Source organism: Mustelus asterias, unplaced genomic scaffold (assembly GCF_964213995.1).
Source record: "Mustelus asterias unplaced genomic scaffold, sMusAst1.hap1.1 HAP1_SCAFFOLD_328, whole genome shotgun sequence".
NCBI classification, from domain to species: Eukaryota; Metazoa; Chordata; class Chondrichthyes; order Carcharhiniformes; family Triakidae; genus Mustelus; species Mustelus asterias.
Window position 1 is genome coordinate 304,834 of NW_027590290.1, and position 12,557 is coordinate 317,390.

At 55.5% G+C, this 12,557-nt stretch overlaps 1 protein-coding gene across 4 annotated transcripts in view; it reads left to right on the forward strand.

The window, feature by feature from the left end:
• The window catches only part of LOC144486386 (uncharacterized), a 51,175-nt gene extending 46,912 nt beyond the window's left edge, over positions 1-4,263 (forward strand). The window contains exons 1-2 of one of the 4 annotated variants that reach the window (XM_078204420.1): positions 165-391; positions 1,457-4,263. In XM_078204420.1, coding sequence (XP_078060546.1) covers positions 1,459-3,834 — 2,376 coding nt within the window. In that variant the 5' untranslated portion in view covers positions 165-391; positions 1,457-1,458 and the 3' untranslated portion in view covers positions 3,835-4,263. Of the gene's footprint in view, positions 1-164; positions 941-1,456 lie in introns of those variants that run through there. The other 3 variants (XM_078204422.1, XM_078204419.1, XM_078204421.1) reach the window with 3 other exon arrangements.
• The last annotated feature ends 8,294 nt before the right edge of the window (positions 4,264-12,557 follow it).

Below are 12,557 nucleotides of genomic sequence, written 5' to 3' on the forward strand. Positions count from 1 at the left end.
GCCTCCCAGAATGCTGTGAGCGGTGGCAGTCTCCCCGTTGACTCCAGGCCCTGCTAATGGAGCCAAGAGAGAGCGAACGAGAGTGAGGGAGCGAGAGAGAAAGAGAGTGTGGGGGTGGGGTGCTGCTTCTGCTGCTGGTGGGAGGAGGGGGGGGGGGCGGGGGGGGGGAGTGGGGGAAGGGAGTCAGTGGCGGGGGATGGGCCCTTGGCAGGAAGACTCTCTCTCTCTCAGTGTGTGAGACCACTCCGAATGGGAAGCGGCCCTCTCCCCCTGAGGCCAGCCCGGAGAGCCAACCCACCTCCTCTCCGCCTCTCTCCTTCTCCCCTTCCAACGGTAGGAGCAAGAGAGCGAGAGAAAGAGAGAGGGAGAGAATGATTTGAGCCCTGGTCAAGTGAGCAAAGATTCCTCCCTCCGGCAGGATTGGTGTGGAGACAGAGCGAGAGAGAGAGAGGGAGGCCAGGAACGGGTTGATGATCCGAGAGAGAAAGAAAGACTGAGAGAGAGACAGAGAGAGAGAGAGACAACAACATCAGAAAGCACAGAGGGAGAGCGAGAGAGACGCAGAGGAAAGAAAGAGAGAGACAGAGGAGAGAACACTGCAGAATTATCCGTTTGTCCCTGCTGTGATCTCAGAAAAACAGCAAGAGATCATTAAGGAGTCAAGAGAGAGAGAGAGGGAGAGCGAGCGGGGGAGCCATAGCCTGCCCGACCTCACCGCTATCCGCTGTATCGCACTGCAGCTCACTGTGCATCCAACAGGATTGAGAGAGAGAAAGAGAAAGAGAGAGAGAGAGACACAGCGACACAGAGCTGAGGGAACCTGGAACGGGGACTGCAGATACCCTCCCCCCCCCGACCCCCGCCACTGCCCTCAGGATCCCGGAGAGAGATTAGACCCTCTCCCACCCCAATCCACGCATGGAGACCGAGACATTAACTGGTGAGTTTACAGGAGAGGGGAGAAGGGAGGGGGGGAAAGTGGCAGGAAAGAGAAGGGATAGGGAGGGGAGGGGAGAGTGGAGGGGGAGAGAGCGGCAGCGAAGAGGAGAGAGGAGGGGACAGAAGAGAGGGAGAAGGGAGGGGAGGGGAGAGAGGGGAGGGAACAGAAGAGAGGGAGAAGGGAGAGGACGGGAGGGGAGGGGAGGGAACAGAAGAGAGGGAGAAGGGAGAGGACGGGAGGAGAGGGGAGGGAACAGAAGAGAGGGAGAAGGGAAGGGAGGAGAGAGGAGGGGAGAGAGGGGAGAGGGGAGGAGAGAGGAGGGGAGAGAGGGGAGGAGAGAGGAGGGGAGACGGGAGGGGAGAGGAGGGGAGAGAGGGGAGTGGGGAGGGTTATTCAAGTGGGAAGGGTGTAACGTGTGAGCGAGATGTAGTGAGTGTATAAATCCTGCCAACTCTCATCCCCAGTATTCCCCCTCTAATCTGCCCACTTTCTCTCTGTCTCTTTCTCTCTTCACAGCTATGGCACCTATGGGACCCTCGTCACCTTCCAGGAGCTCCTCCCTCCCCCTGGAGACCCCTGAAATTGAGGAAGAGGAGGAGGAGGAGGAGGGTGGCGGAGAGGAAGAAGAGGAGGATGAGGTGGGAGGTGCCTCCTATATCCCAGAGATACCTGAGGGTGTGGCAAAGGAATGTCCCCGAGGAACCCCTGAAACTCTTCCCAAGACGCCCATGGCTGAGGAGCTAGAGGGGGAGGGGGAGGACGATGAGGGGACCTTTCCGGAACCCCTGAGGACCCCTAAGATTGAGGAACAAGAAGAGGGTGAGGGGATCCTTCAGCCTCTGGGAACCCCCAAGATTGAGCAGGAGGGAGATGGAGAAGGAGTAGGAAATGGGGAAGGCGAGGGAGATGGGGAAGGAGAGGGGGCGGGTGTCCCTCCGCATGGTACCGTGACTCCCAAAACCGAGGAGGAAGAGATTCCCTCGACTGGTGGTCCCCTCGCTCAGACTCCCCCTGGGGAAGGGCTGACAGCCCAGCGTACCCTCGAACCCCCGCTGGGAGCGCCGGGGAGCGGGCAGGACTCCGGCGTTCCCTGCCCACCTCGCCAGTCTCGCCCAAACCGTTTCCCCTGCCCGGAGTGTGGGAAAGGCTTCGCCTGCCCCTCCCACCTGCAGCGCCACCTGCGCACTCACACGGGCGAGCGCCCCTTTGAGTGTTTCACCTGCGGTAAGACCTTCGCCACCCTCAGCCACCTGGCACTGCACCGCCCTCGGCATGCCACCCACCGGCCCTTCGAGTGTGCCGTCTGCGGCCGCTGCTATCCCAGCTACCCGGAGCTGAGTGCCCACCAGCGCTTCCACACGGGCCGGCGCCCCTTCCCCTGCCAGCTGTGCCCCAAGCGGTTCTACACCTCCAGCGAGCTCCGCGTCCACCAGCAGTGGCACACAGGTGAGAGGCCGCACGCCTGCCCGTCCTGCGGTAAGCGTTTTGGGCGCCTGGGCCACCTGCTGGAACACCAGCGCATCCACACCGGCGAGAAACCCTTCCAGTGCCCGCTGTGCGCCAAGCGCTTCCATTCCTCCAGCAACCTGACACGGCACCGCCGTTTCCACAGCGGCGAGCGCCCCTTCGGCTGCCCGCAGTGTGGCAAGAGCTTCTACACCTCGGGCGACCTGCGCCGGCACCAGCAGACTCACAGCGGCGTGCGGCCTTTCCGCTGCTCCACCTGCGGCCGTGCCTTTTACCGCTCAGGCGACCTGGTCAAGCACCAGCGCACCCACACCGGCGAGAAGCCGCATGGCTGCCCAGTCTGCGAGAAGCGGTTCTACACGGGCAGCGAGCTGAAGATCCACGGGCGTTTCCACACAGGCGAGAGGCCCCATGGTTGCCCGGTCTGCGAGAAACGCTTCTACACCTCCAGCGAGCTGCGCATCCACGGACGCACCCACACGGGGGAGCGCCCTTTCCACTGCGCCACCTGCCCCAAGGCCTTCTACCGCTCCAGTGACCTGGCCAAGCACCAGCGCACCCACACCGGCATCAAACCCTTCGCCTGCCAGCTGTGCCCCAAGCGCTACTACACCTCCAGCGAGCTGGGGGTCCATGGCCGCACCCACTCAGGGGAGAAGCCCTTCCGGTGCCAGCTGTGCCCCAAGGGTTTCTACACCGCCAGCGTGCTGGCCAAGCACCGCCTGACGCACATCCCCCGCGACCCCGCCGCCTCCTACCAGTGCCGGCTGTGCCCCCAGCGCTGTCCCAGCGCCGCCCGGCTACGGGCCCACGAGCGCGCCCACGCGGGTGAACCCGCCTTCGAGTGTGGCGTGTGCCAGCGCCGCTTCCACACCTCCGGCGGACTCAGCAAGCACCGCAACGTGCACGCCCGGGACCCGGCCCCTGCACCCCCCCCGCAGGTGGACCCCGCCGCGGCGGGGCTGCTGTCCCCCGGTGCTGCAGAGGGGGCGCTCCACCTCACTCCACCCCCCCAGCCCATGCCCTCCCCCCGCCCGCTCTTCGAGTGCGGAATGTGCAAGAGGGGCTTTGGCACCTGGGCAGAGCTGGTGGCCCACCAGCCCGAGCACGAGGGCGAGCGGGCGCTCGAGTGTGCCCTCTGCAAGCAGCTCTTCATGGCACCCCCCTCGGGGGTAGCCGAGTCTGGCGGCGGCATGGGGGTTGTGGGGGGAGGCGAGCAGGAGCCTCATCGCTGCCCCCTCTGCAAGGGGCGCCTGGCCTGCTTCGACATCGGGGGCTTTGGGCTGGCGCCGGCTCCCCTGAGCTTCGAGTTCTGTCTCCAGGGTGGCTGGCAGGGGCTAGAGGGGACGTCCATCAGCGAGCTGTGCGACCAGGGGGGGCTCACACACCCAGCCACCTGGACAGACAGTCAGAACACCAGTCAATAAGCTTGAGGGCCCGGTGGGAGGGCGGGTGGACTGAGATCCCTGAGCTTTCCCCCATCCCCCCCGGCACCCTCCAGACCCTCACCACCACTCAGTAATTCGTACCGGGGAGAGCCCGCGAGGGACGACCCGCTGGGAGGAGCAGTGAGCAACCACAAGAGAAAGAGACTCTGCGACAGTGGACAATGACCGCGGCCTGGGAGAGCGCGTCTGCGCAAAGGGCGGGAACGACATTTACACTGTTTCACTGACTCCCCATCCAGCAGACTCCCAGACCCCCCCTGCCTGGGGTGCGGCCCCCAACTCCAATCACACGCAGAGGAAGATCCCAGGATAGTGGCAGGCTGGGAGATCGGCCACGCAATTCAAAGCTTCATTCAATGTCGATTACGTTTCTGTTGCGATGTAAAAATAAAATGAAAATTGTGATGTAAGCATGAGTCAGTGGTGTGGGCAAAACTGCAAACAGCAACCGACTGGGATCAGTGAGAGGCACAACCGTGTGTGTTACTGAACCAGGCTGGGGGACTGTCACACGTACTGACACACACACTGACACACACACACTGACACACACACTGACACACACACTGACACACACACACACACACACACTGACACACACACTGACACACACACACACTGACACACACACTGACACACACACACACACACACACTGACACACACACTGAAACTAACACACACACACACACTGACACACACACACACACTGAAACTAACACACACACACTGACACACACACTGAAACTAACACACACACACTGACACACACACTGAAACTAACACACACACACACACTGACACGCTCACACTGACACACACACACACTGACACACACACTGAAACTAACACACACACACACTGACACACACACTGAAACTAACACACACACACACACTGACACGCTCACACTGACACACACACACTGACACACACACTGAAACTAACACACACACACACGCTGACACGCTCACACTGACACGCTCACACTGACACACACACACTGAAACTAACACACACACACACTCACACTGACACACACACACTGACACACACACACTGACACACACACACTGAAACTAACACACACACACACACACACACACTGAAACTAACACACACACACACACTGACACACACACTGAAACTAACACACACACACACACACACTGACACACACACTGAAACTAACACACACACACACTGACACACACACTGAAACTAACACACACACACACACTGACACACACACACACTGAAACTAACACACACACACACACACTGACACACACACTGAAACTAACACACACACACACACACACTGACACACACACACTGACACACACACACTGACACACACACTGAAACTAACACACACACACACACACTGACACGCTCACACTGACACACACACACTGACACATACACACAGACGCGCACTGAAACTGACACACACACTGACACACACACACAGACTCACACTGACACACTCAGACACACACACACTGACACACACACATACAACACACGCTCACACTGACACACACACTCAGACACACACACACACACTGACACATATACAACACACACACATTCACAAAGACAACACACGCACACTGACACATAAACCCACTGACACACACACTCACACTAACACAACACACACTGACACACACATACTCAGACACATATACAACACACACTGACACACAAACACACACTGAAACATGTACAACACACTCAAGCTGACACACTCAGACACATACACACACTTAGACTCACATTCACAACACACTGACACACAGACTCATATACAACACACACACTAACCCACTCAGCCACACACACACAACACTGACATGCATACACTGACACATACAACACATTCACACTGATACACACACACACACACTCACTGACACACACACATATACAACACACATTCACACACATCCATGCAGACAAACACACACACACATACACATTCTCACACATACACTCATATAGACACAGACCCATGCATTAATACACAAATGCGGAGGAGGGCAGGGCATTGAGTGCAGGATGGTGGGGGTGAGCGTGTCTGCAGGGTTTGATCAGTGCTGGTTGAATTGAAGGAACCGGGTGGCGGAGGAAACAGTCACAGTCAAGGGGAGAGGGGAGGGCATGGCGGGGGGAGACAGTGAGGGGAGGGAGGAGGAGGGTGAGGCAGGGAGCAGTGGGGGCAGGAGAAGGCAGGAAGGGGTAGGTGGGAGGAAGGCAGGGGGCAATGAGGGGTGGGGGAAGGAGGGGGATGTGGGAGGAGGGGGCAGTTGGGGGGAGTCAGGCGGAGGAGGGAGGTGGGAGAGGGAAAGGGGGAGGAGGTGGGAGGGAAACGGGAGGAGCAGAGGGAAGGCGGGAGGGGGAGGCCGGAGAGTTGTACTCTGTATGGGGACAGGTCCAGAGTCAGGCTCGGGATCTGGAGGGTCTCATGGGATGGCCCACAGCAATGGTGGCTGTTGTTGGTGGCGGGGGGGGGGGGGGGGGGGGGAATGTGGGGGTGTAACCAATTCCATTGAAGGGGGTAATGGTAAGGGTTGAGGGGGCAGAGTGGGCATTGGGATGGTCATGGCTGTTGGCATGGGGAGGGCTGGGGGAGAGATGGCAGGTGCAGGGAAATGGGGTCCAAGGAAATGTTCGAGGGTGACAGAGGGGAAAGGACTCTGAACTGGCCCAGGTATATAAATACTGCAGCGAGCAGAGCAGGTCAGAGGCTGGGAATCCTGCGGCGAGTAACTCACCTCCTGACTCCCCAGAGCCAGTCCACCATCTACAAGGCACAAGTCAGGAGTGTGATGGAATACTCCCCACTTGCCTGGATGTGCGCAACTCCTGTTGGACTTGCTGAGTTTATCCAGCACTCTCTGTTTTTATTTCAGAATTACAACGCACATGTTCAGTGGGGTCGGAACCGGCTGGAATGGGGGCCGACCAAGGCCGTCTTGTCCAGGGATTTTTGAAATAGGTAGATGTTCGCTCTACCGGGGGATGATGGTTATACGGAGTATTGGTGAGACCACATCTGGAGTATTGTGCACAGTATTGGTCTCCTTATTTAAGGAAAGATGTAAATGTGTTGCAAGCAGTTCAGACAAAGTTCACTAGACTAATACCAGGAATGGGCGGGTTGTCTTATGAGGAAAGGTTGGAGAGGTTCGGTTTGTATCCACTGGAGTTTAGAAGAGTAAGAGGCAGCTTGATCAAAGCCATTAGGATCCCTGAGGGGTTTTGACAGGGTGGATGTGGAGAGGCTGTTTCATCTTGTGGGAGAATCTAGAACTGGGGTCACTGTTTAAAAATAAGGGAGTCGCTCATTTAAGACGGAGATGAGGAGAAACGCTTTGTCTCAGAGGGTGGGGAGTCTCTTCCTTAAGGCAGTGGAAACAGAGATCTCTGAATATTTTTAAGGCTGTGCTGGATAGATTCTTGATTAACAAGGGGGTGAAAGGTTATCAGGGGTTCGGCAGGAATGTGGGGCTGAGGTTACAGTCAGATCAGCCATGATCTTATTGATTGGGGCAGCAGGATCGAGGGGCCGAGTAGCCTACTGCTCCGAATGCGAATATTCGTCTAATGAGGTTGGAGGCTGTGGGGGGGAGGATCCCCAGAAGAGATGAGGTGAGTGACAGGCCTGGAAACAATGTCTTGATGTTCGATGGTGGGGTCCATGTCCTGGCCTAAGGAGGGAGGACAAAGTGTCAGAGTTGACGTTCAGCCTTCATCGATAAAGGCCAATTCACCAGACAACGATGACGTCAACTTCTTAAGCAGGTTGGATGCTGGTCTTTGGGTTAGGCCTGAGAGAACGGGGAAGTGTGGCAGCCCAACTGAAGAGTGTGGACAGATTGGATATGGAGAGGATATTTCCTCATGTCAGAGACCCTAGAACTAGGGGTCATTGTTTAAACAGAAACATAAAAACTAGAATCAGGAGTAGGCCTTTCGGCCTTTCGAGCCTGCTCCACCATTCATTTTGATCATCGCTGATCAACAAATTCAATTTCCCCCTTTCCCCCATATCCCTTGATCCCTTTAGCCCCAAGAGCTCGATCTAATTTCTTCTTGAAATAAGACAATGTTTTGGCCTCAACTACTTTCTGTGGGAGTGAATTCCACACATTCACCACCCTCTGGGTGAAGAAATTTCTCCTCACCTCAGTTCTAAAAGGGTTACCCCTTATCCTCAAACTATGACACGGTAGCACAGTGGTTAGCACTGCTGCTTCACAGCTCCAGGGTCCCGGGTTCGATTCCTGGCTCGGGTCACTGTCTGTGTGGAGTTTGCACATTCTCCTCGTGTCTGCGTGGGTTTCCTCCGGGTGCTCCGGTTTCCTCCCACAGTCCAAAGATGTGCGGGTTAGGTTGATTGGCCAGGTTAAAAATTGCCCCTTAGAGTCCTGGGATGCGTAGGTTAGAGGGATTAGCGGGTAAATATGTGGGGGTAGGGCCTGGGTGGGATTGTGGTCGGTGCAGACTCGATGGGCCGAATGGCCTCCTTCTGCACTGTAGGGTTTCTATGATTCTATGATTTCTATGATTCTATGACCCCCAGGTCGGGACTCCCCCACCATCGGGAAAGTGATCTCTAACAACTTATCAACACCACTGCTTATCCCAGACCTTCCACCAGTCCCAATCCCTCGAATTCCATCTCTTCCAGCCCCAGCTCTTGCCAGGTCTTCACCATATCTCCGACCGTCCCCTCTCTGAGGCTGAGCGTGCTGTTCTCAGCAAAGGATTCAGCTTCGTACCCTTACGCCCCCACCTCAATGAATTCCGGGCTTGACATGATGTTGAAGTCTTCTTCCGTTGCCTTCATCTCCGTGCCCACTTCTTTGGGCAAGAGTCCTTCCTCCATTCCACAGGTCCTTTCACGTGCCTCCAGCATTCTGCCTCCAATTGGACACCCCCATCGGGACAATTACCTGCCCTCGATCTTTTCATTGGGAACTGTCGTCGGGACATTGGCCGTCTCAATTTTCCTGCCCCCCTCACCCATTCCAACCTCTCTCCTTCCGAACTTTCTGCCCTTCGCTCCCTCAGGTCCAGCCCTGACATTGTCATCAAACCTGCCGACAAAGGGGGTGCTGCTGTTGTCTGGCGCACTGACCTCCACCCCGCAGAGGCTGAGCCCCAACTCTCAGATACTTCCTCCTACCTCCCCCTGAACCATGACCGCACCACTGAACATCAAGCCATCATCTCCAACCGTCACCAACCTCATTTCCTCCAGATGCCTTCCCCCCCACAGCTTCCAACCTCATAGTCTCCCAACCCCGGACAGCCCGCTTCCACCTCCTTCCCAAAATCCACAAAAAGGACTGTCCTGGTAGGCCCATTGCGTCAGCATATTCCTGCCCCACTGAACTTATTTCTCCTTACCTTGGCTCCATCCTCACCCCCCTGGTCCATCCCCTCCCCACCTACATCCGGGATCCCTCTGATGCCCTGCGTCATATTGACAGCTTCCAGTTCGCAGCCCCTAACCACCTCCTATTCATCATGGATATACAATCTCTCTACACCTTCATCCCACTCCAGGACGGCCTGAGAGCTCTTCGCTTCTTTCTTGAAAAGAGGCCTGAACAATTCCCATCCAGCACCACTCTCCTCTGCCTGGCTGAACTCGTTCTATCTCTCAACAACTTCTCCTTTAACTCCTCCCACCTTTTCCAAATCAAAGGAGTAGCAATGGGTACCCACATGGGTCCTAGCTACACTTGTCTTTTTATGGGGTCTGTGGAACATTCTTTGTGATGTGGAGATGCCGGGGTTGGACTGGGGTAAACACAGTAAGAGTTTTAACAACATCAGGTTAAAGTCCAACAGGTTTATTTGGTAGCAAATACCATTAGCTTTCGGGGCGCTGCTCCTTCGTCAGATGGAGTGGAAGATTCCCACTCTCCACCCCTTTGTTTTCATTCTATTTTGTTTAATTTTTTACTGTTCTCTACCTTTTATTTTTTATTGTCTTTCTTCATTTATTTCCCCCCCCCCACTCTTTCCCCCGACTTTATCCCCCTTCCCTTACCTTTTCTAAATTTGACCTCTATCCCATCCATTCACCTGCCCTCCCCTAACATCTTCATCTGTCAAAGTTTACAGCTTCTCTGCTGTTTGGCCATTCACACACTTTATTCTCTCTATGGGCTGCCATTAGCAGTCTTTTCCCCTGGTTTCTGTGGCTATGACTCATCTTCCATTCCCTCACCCTGCAGTATAAATATCTCCCACTTTCTATGCCTTTTAGACAAAGGGTCACCTTGGACTCGAAATGTCAGCTCGTTTCTCTCCTTACAGATGCTGCCAGACCTGCTGAGATTTTCCAGCATTTTTTCCTTTGGTTTTTTCTTTACATACCTGTAGAAACTTTTAAATCAGTTTTTATGTTCCCCGCTAGTTTACTTTCATACTCTAATTTTCCCTTCTTAATCAATCCCTTGGTCCTCCTTTGCTGAATTAGAAACTGCTCCCAGTTCTCAGGTCTATTGCTTTTTCTTGCCAATTTGTAAGCTTCTTCTTTGAATCTGATACTATCTCTAATTTCCATTGTAATCCATGGTTTGGTGACAGTTCCTTTCCCTCTCTTGCGCCAAACAGGAATAAACAACTTCTGGAGTTCACCTATTTGTTCCTTGAGTGCCTGCCATTGCCTGTCCAGTCTTTCCTTTCAGTAATATTTCTCCGTGCATCATAGCCAAAAATAAGGGGTCTCCCATTTAAGACGGAGATGAGGAGCAATGTTGGGGGCGATTCTCCCATTCTGTGCTGCTGGAATAGTGCAGCGGGCCAGGAAACATCAGCGGGTTTTCCTGGGCTTCCCACTGCGTGTCACGACCTCTGTGAGTCTCCGGCACTAAGATTGCCAGCGCCATCAGCTCAGCGCTGGAAATCAATGCAGAGCTGATTACAACGTGGAAATCAGCATTTGCATCCCACTAGCGGGCCCGGGACCCACTTGGGTTCCCCCACCCCTGCACCCCCCCACCCCCCCCCCCCCACCAGGAATGGTCCCCTCCAGCGGAGTTTAGTCCTGCTCCCCACTATTGGGAACAGGTAGCCCGACCCTGCTGGAGAGCAGAGAGGCAATGGAGGCCCCCCAGGAAGGTCGGTGGTAAGGGGGGATTGAGGCTGGCTGGGGAGGGGCGGGGGGGGGGGGATTGAGGCTGGCTGGGGAGGGGCGGGGGGGGTGGGGGGATTGAGGCTGGCTGGGGAGGGTTGGGGGGCAGGGGTGGTCAGAACTGATGGGGTGGTGGGGTGGGCGTCAGGACTGTCGGGGTGATTGGGGCTGGTGGGTGGGGGGGGGGGGTTTGGGGCTTGCCCGGAGAGGTCCAGGAGGCCTGTGATTAGGGTTTGGGGGATCGGAAGTCCAGCGATGGAGGGTTACGGGGCTGGCCAGTGATCTGGAGACTGGCAATGGCGGGGGGGGGTTCACTGTGCATGCACAGATCTCAGTGCTGACAGATGGGAGCATGGGCAGTGGCACGTTCAGCACTGCAGGCCTCTCCTTCCGGAATAGGCCCGCCACTGATTTTCAGAGTGAATCCCGCTCGGGAACTCTGTGATGCACAGAGAATGATGTGGAGATGCCGGCGTTGGACTGGGGTAAACACAGCAAGAAGTTTAACAACACCAGGTTAAAGTCCAACAGGTTTATTTGGTAGCAAAAGCCACACAAGCTTTCGGAGCTCCAAGCCCCTTCTTCAGGTGAGTGGGAATTCTGTTCACAAACAGAACTTATAAAGACACAAACTCAATTTACATGAATAATGGTTGGAATGCGAATACTTACAGCTAATCAAGTCTTTAAGAAACAAAACAACGTGAGTGGAGAGAGCATCAAGACAGGCTAAAAAGATGTGTATTGTCTCCAGACAAGACAGCCAGTGAAACTCTGCAGGTCCACGCAACTGTGGCGGTTACAAATAGTGTGACATGAACCCAATATCCCGGTTGAGGCCGTCCTCGTGTGTGCGGAACTTGGCGATCAGTTTCTGCTCAGCGACTCTGCGCTGTCGTGTGTCGCGAAGGCTGCCTTGGAGAACGCTTACCCAAATATCAGAGGCCGAATGCCCGTGACCACTGAAGTGTTCCCCAACAGGAAGAGAACAGTCTTGCCTGGTGATTGTCGAGCGGTGTTCATTCATCCGTTGTCGTAGCGTCTGCATGGTTTCCCCAATGTACCATGCCTCGGGATATCCTTTCCTGCAGCGTATCAGGTAGACAACGTTGGCCGAGTTGCAAGAGTATGTACCGTGTACCTGGTGGATGGTGTTCTCACGTGAGATGATGGCATCTGTGTCGATGATCCAGCACGTCTTGCAGAGGTTGCTGTGGCAGGGTTGTGTGGTGTCATGGTCACTGTTCTCCTGAAGGCTGGGTAGTTTGCTGCGGACAATGGTCTGTTTGAGGTTGCGTGGTTGTTTGAAGGCAAGAAGTGGGGGTGTGGGGATGGCCTTGGCGAGATGTTCGTCTTCATCAATGACATGTTGAAGGCTCCGGAGGAGATGCCATAGCTTCTCCGCTCCGGGGAAGTACTGGACGACGAAGGGTACTCTGTCCACCGTGTCCCGTGTTTGTCTTCTGAGGAGGTCGGTGCGGTTTTTCGCTGTGGCACGTCGGAACTGTCAATCCGTGAGCCGAGTGCCATATCCTGTTCTTATG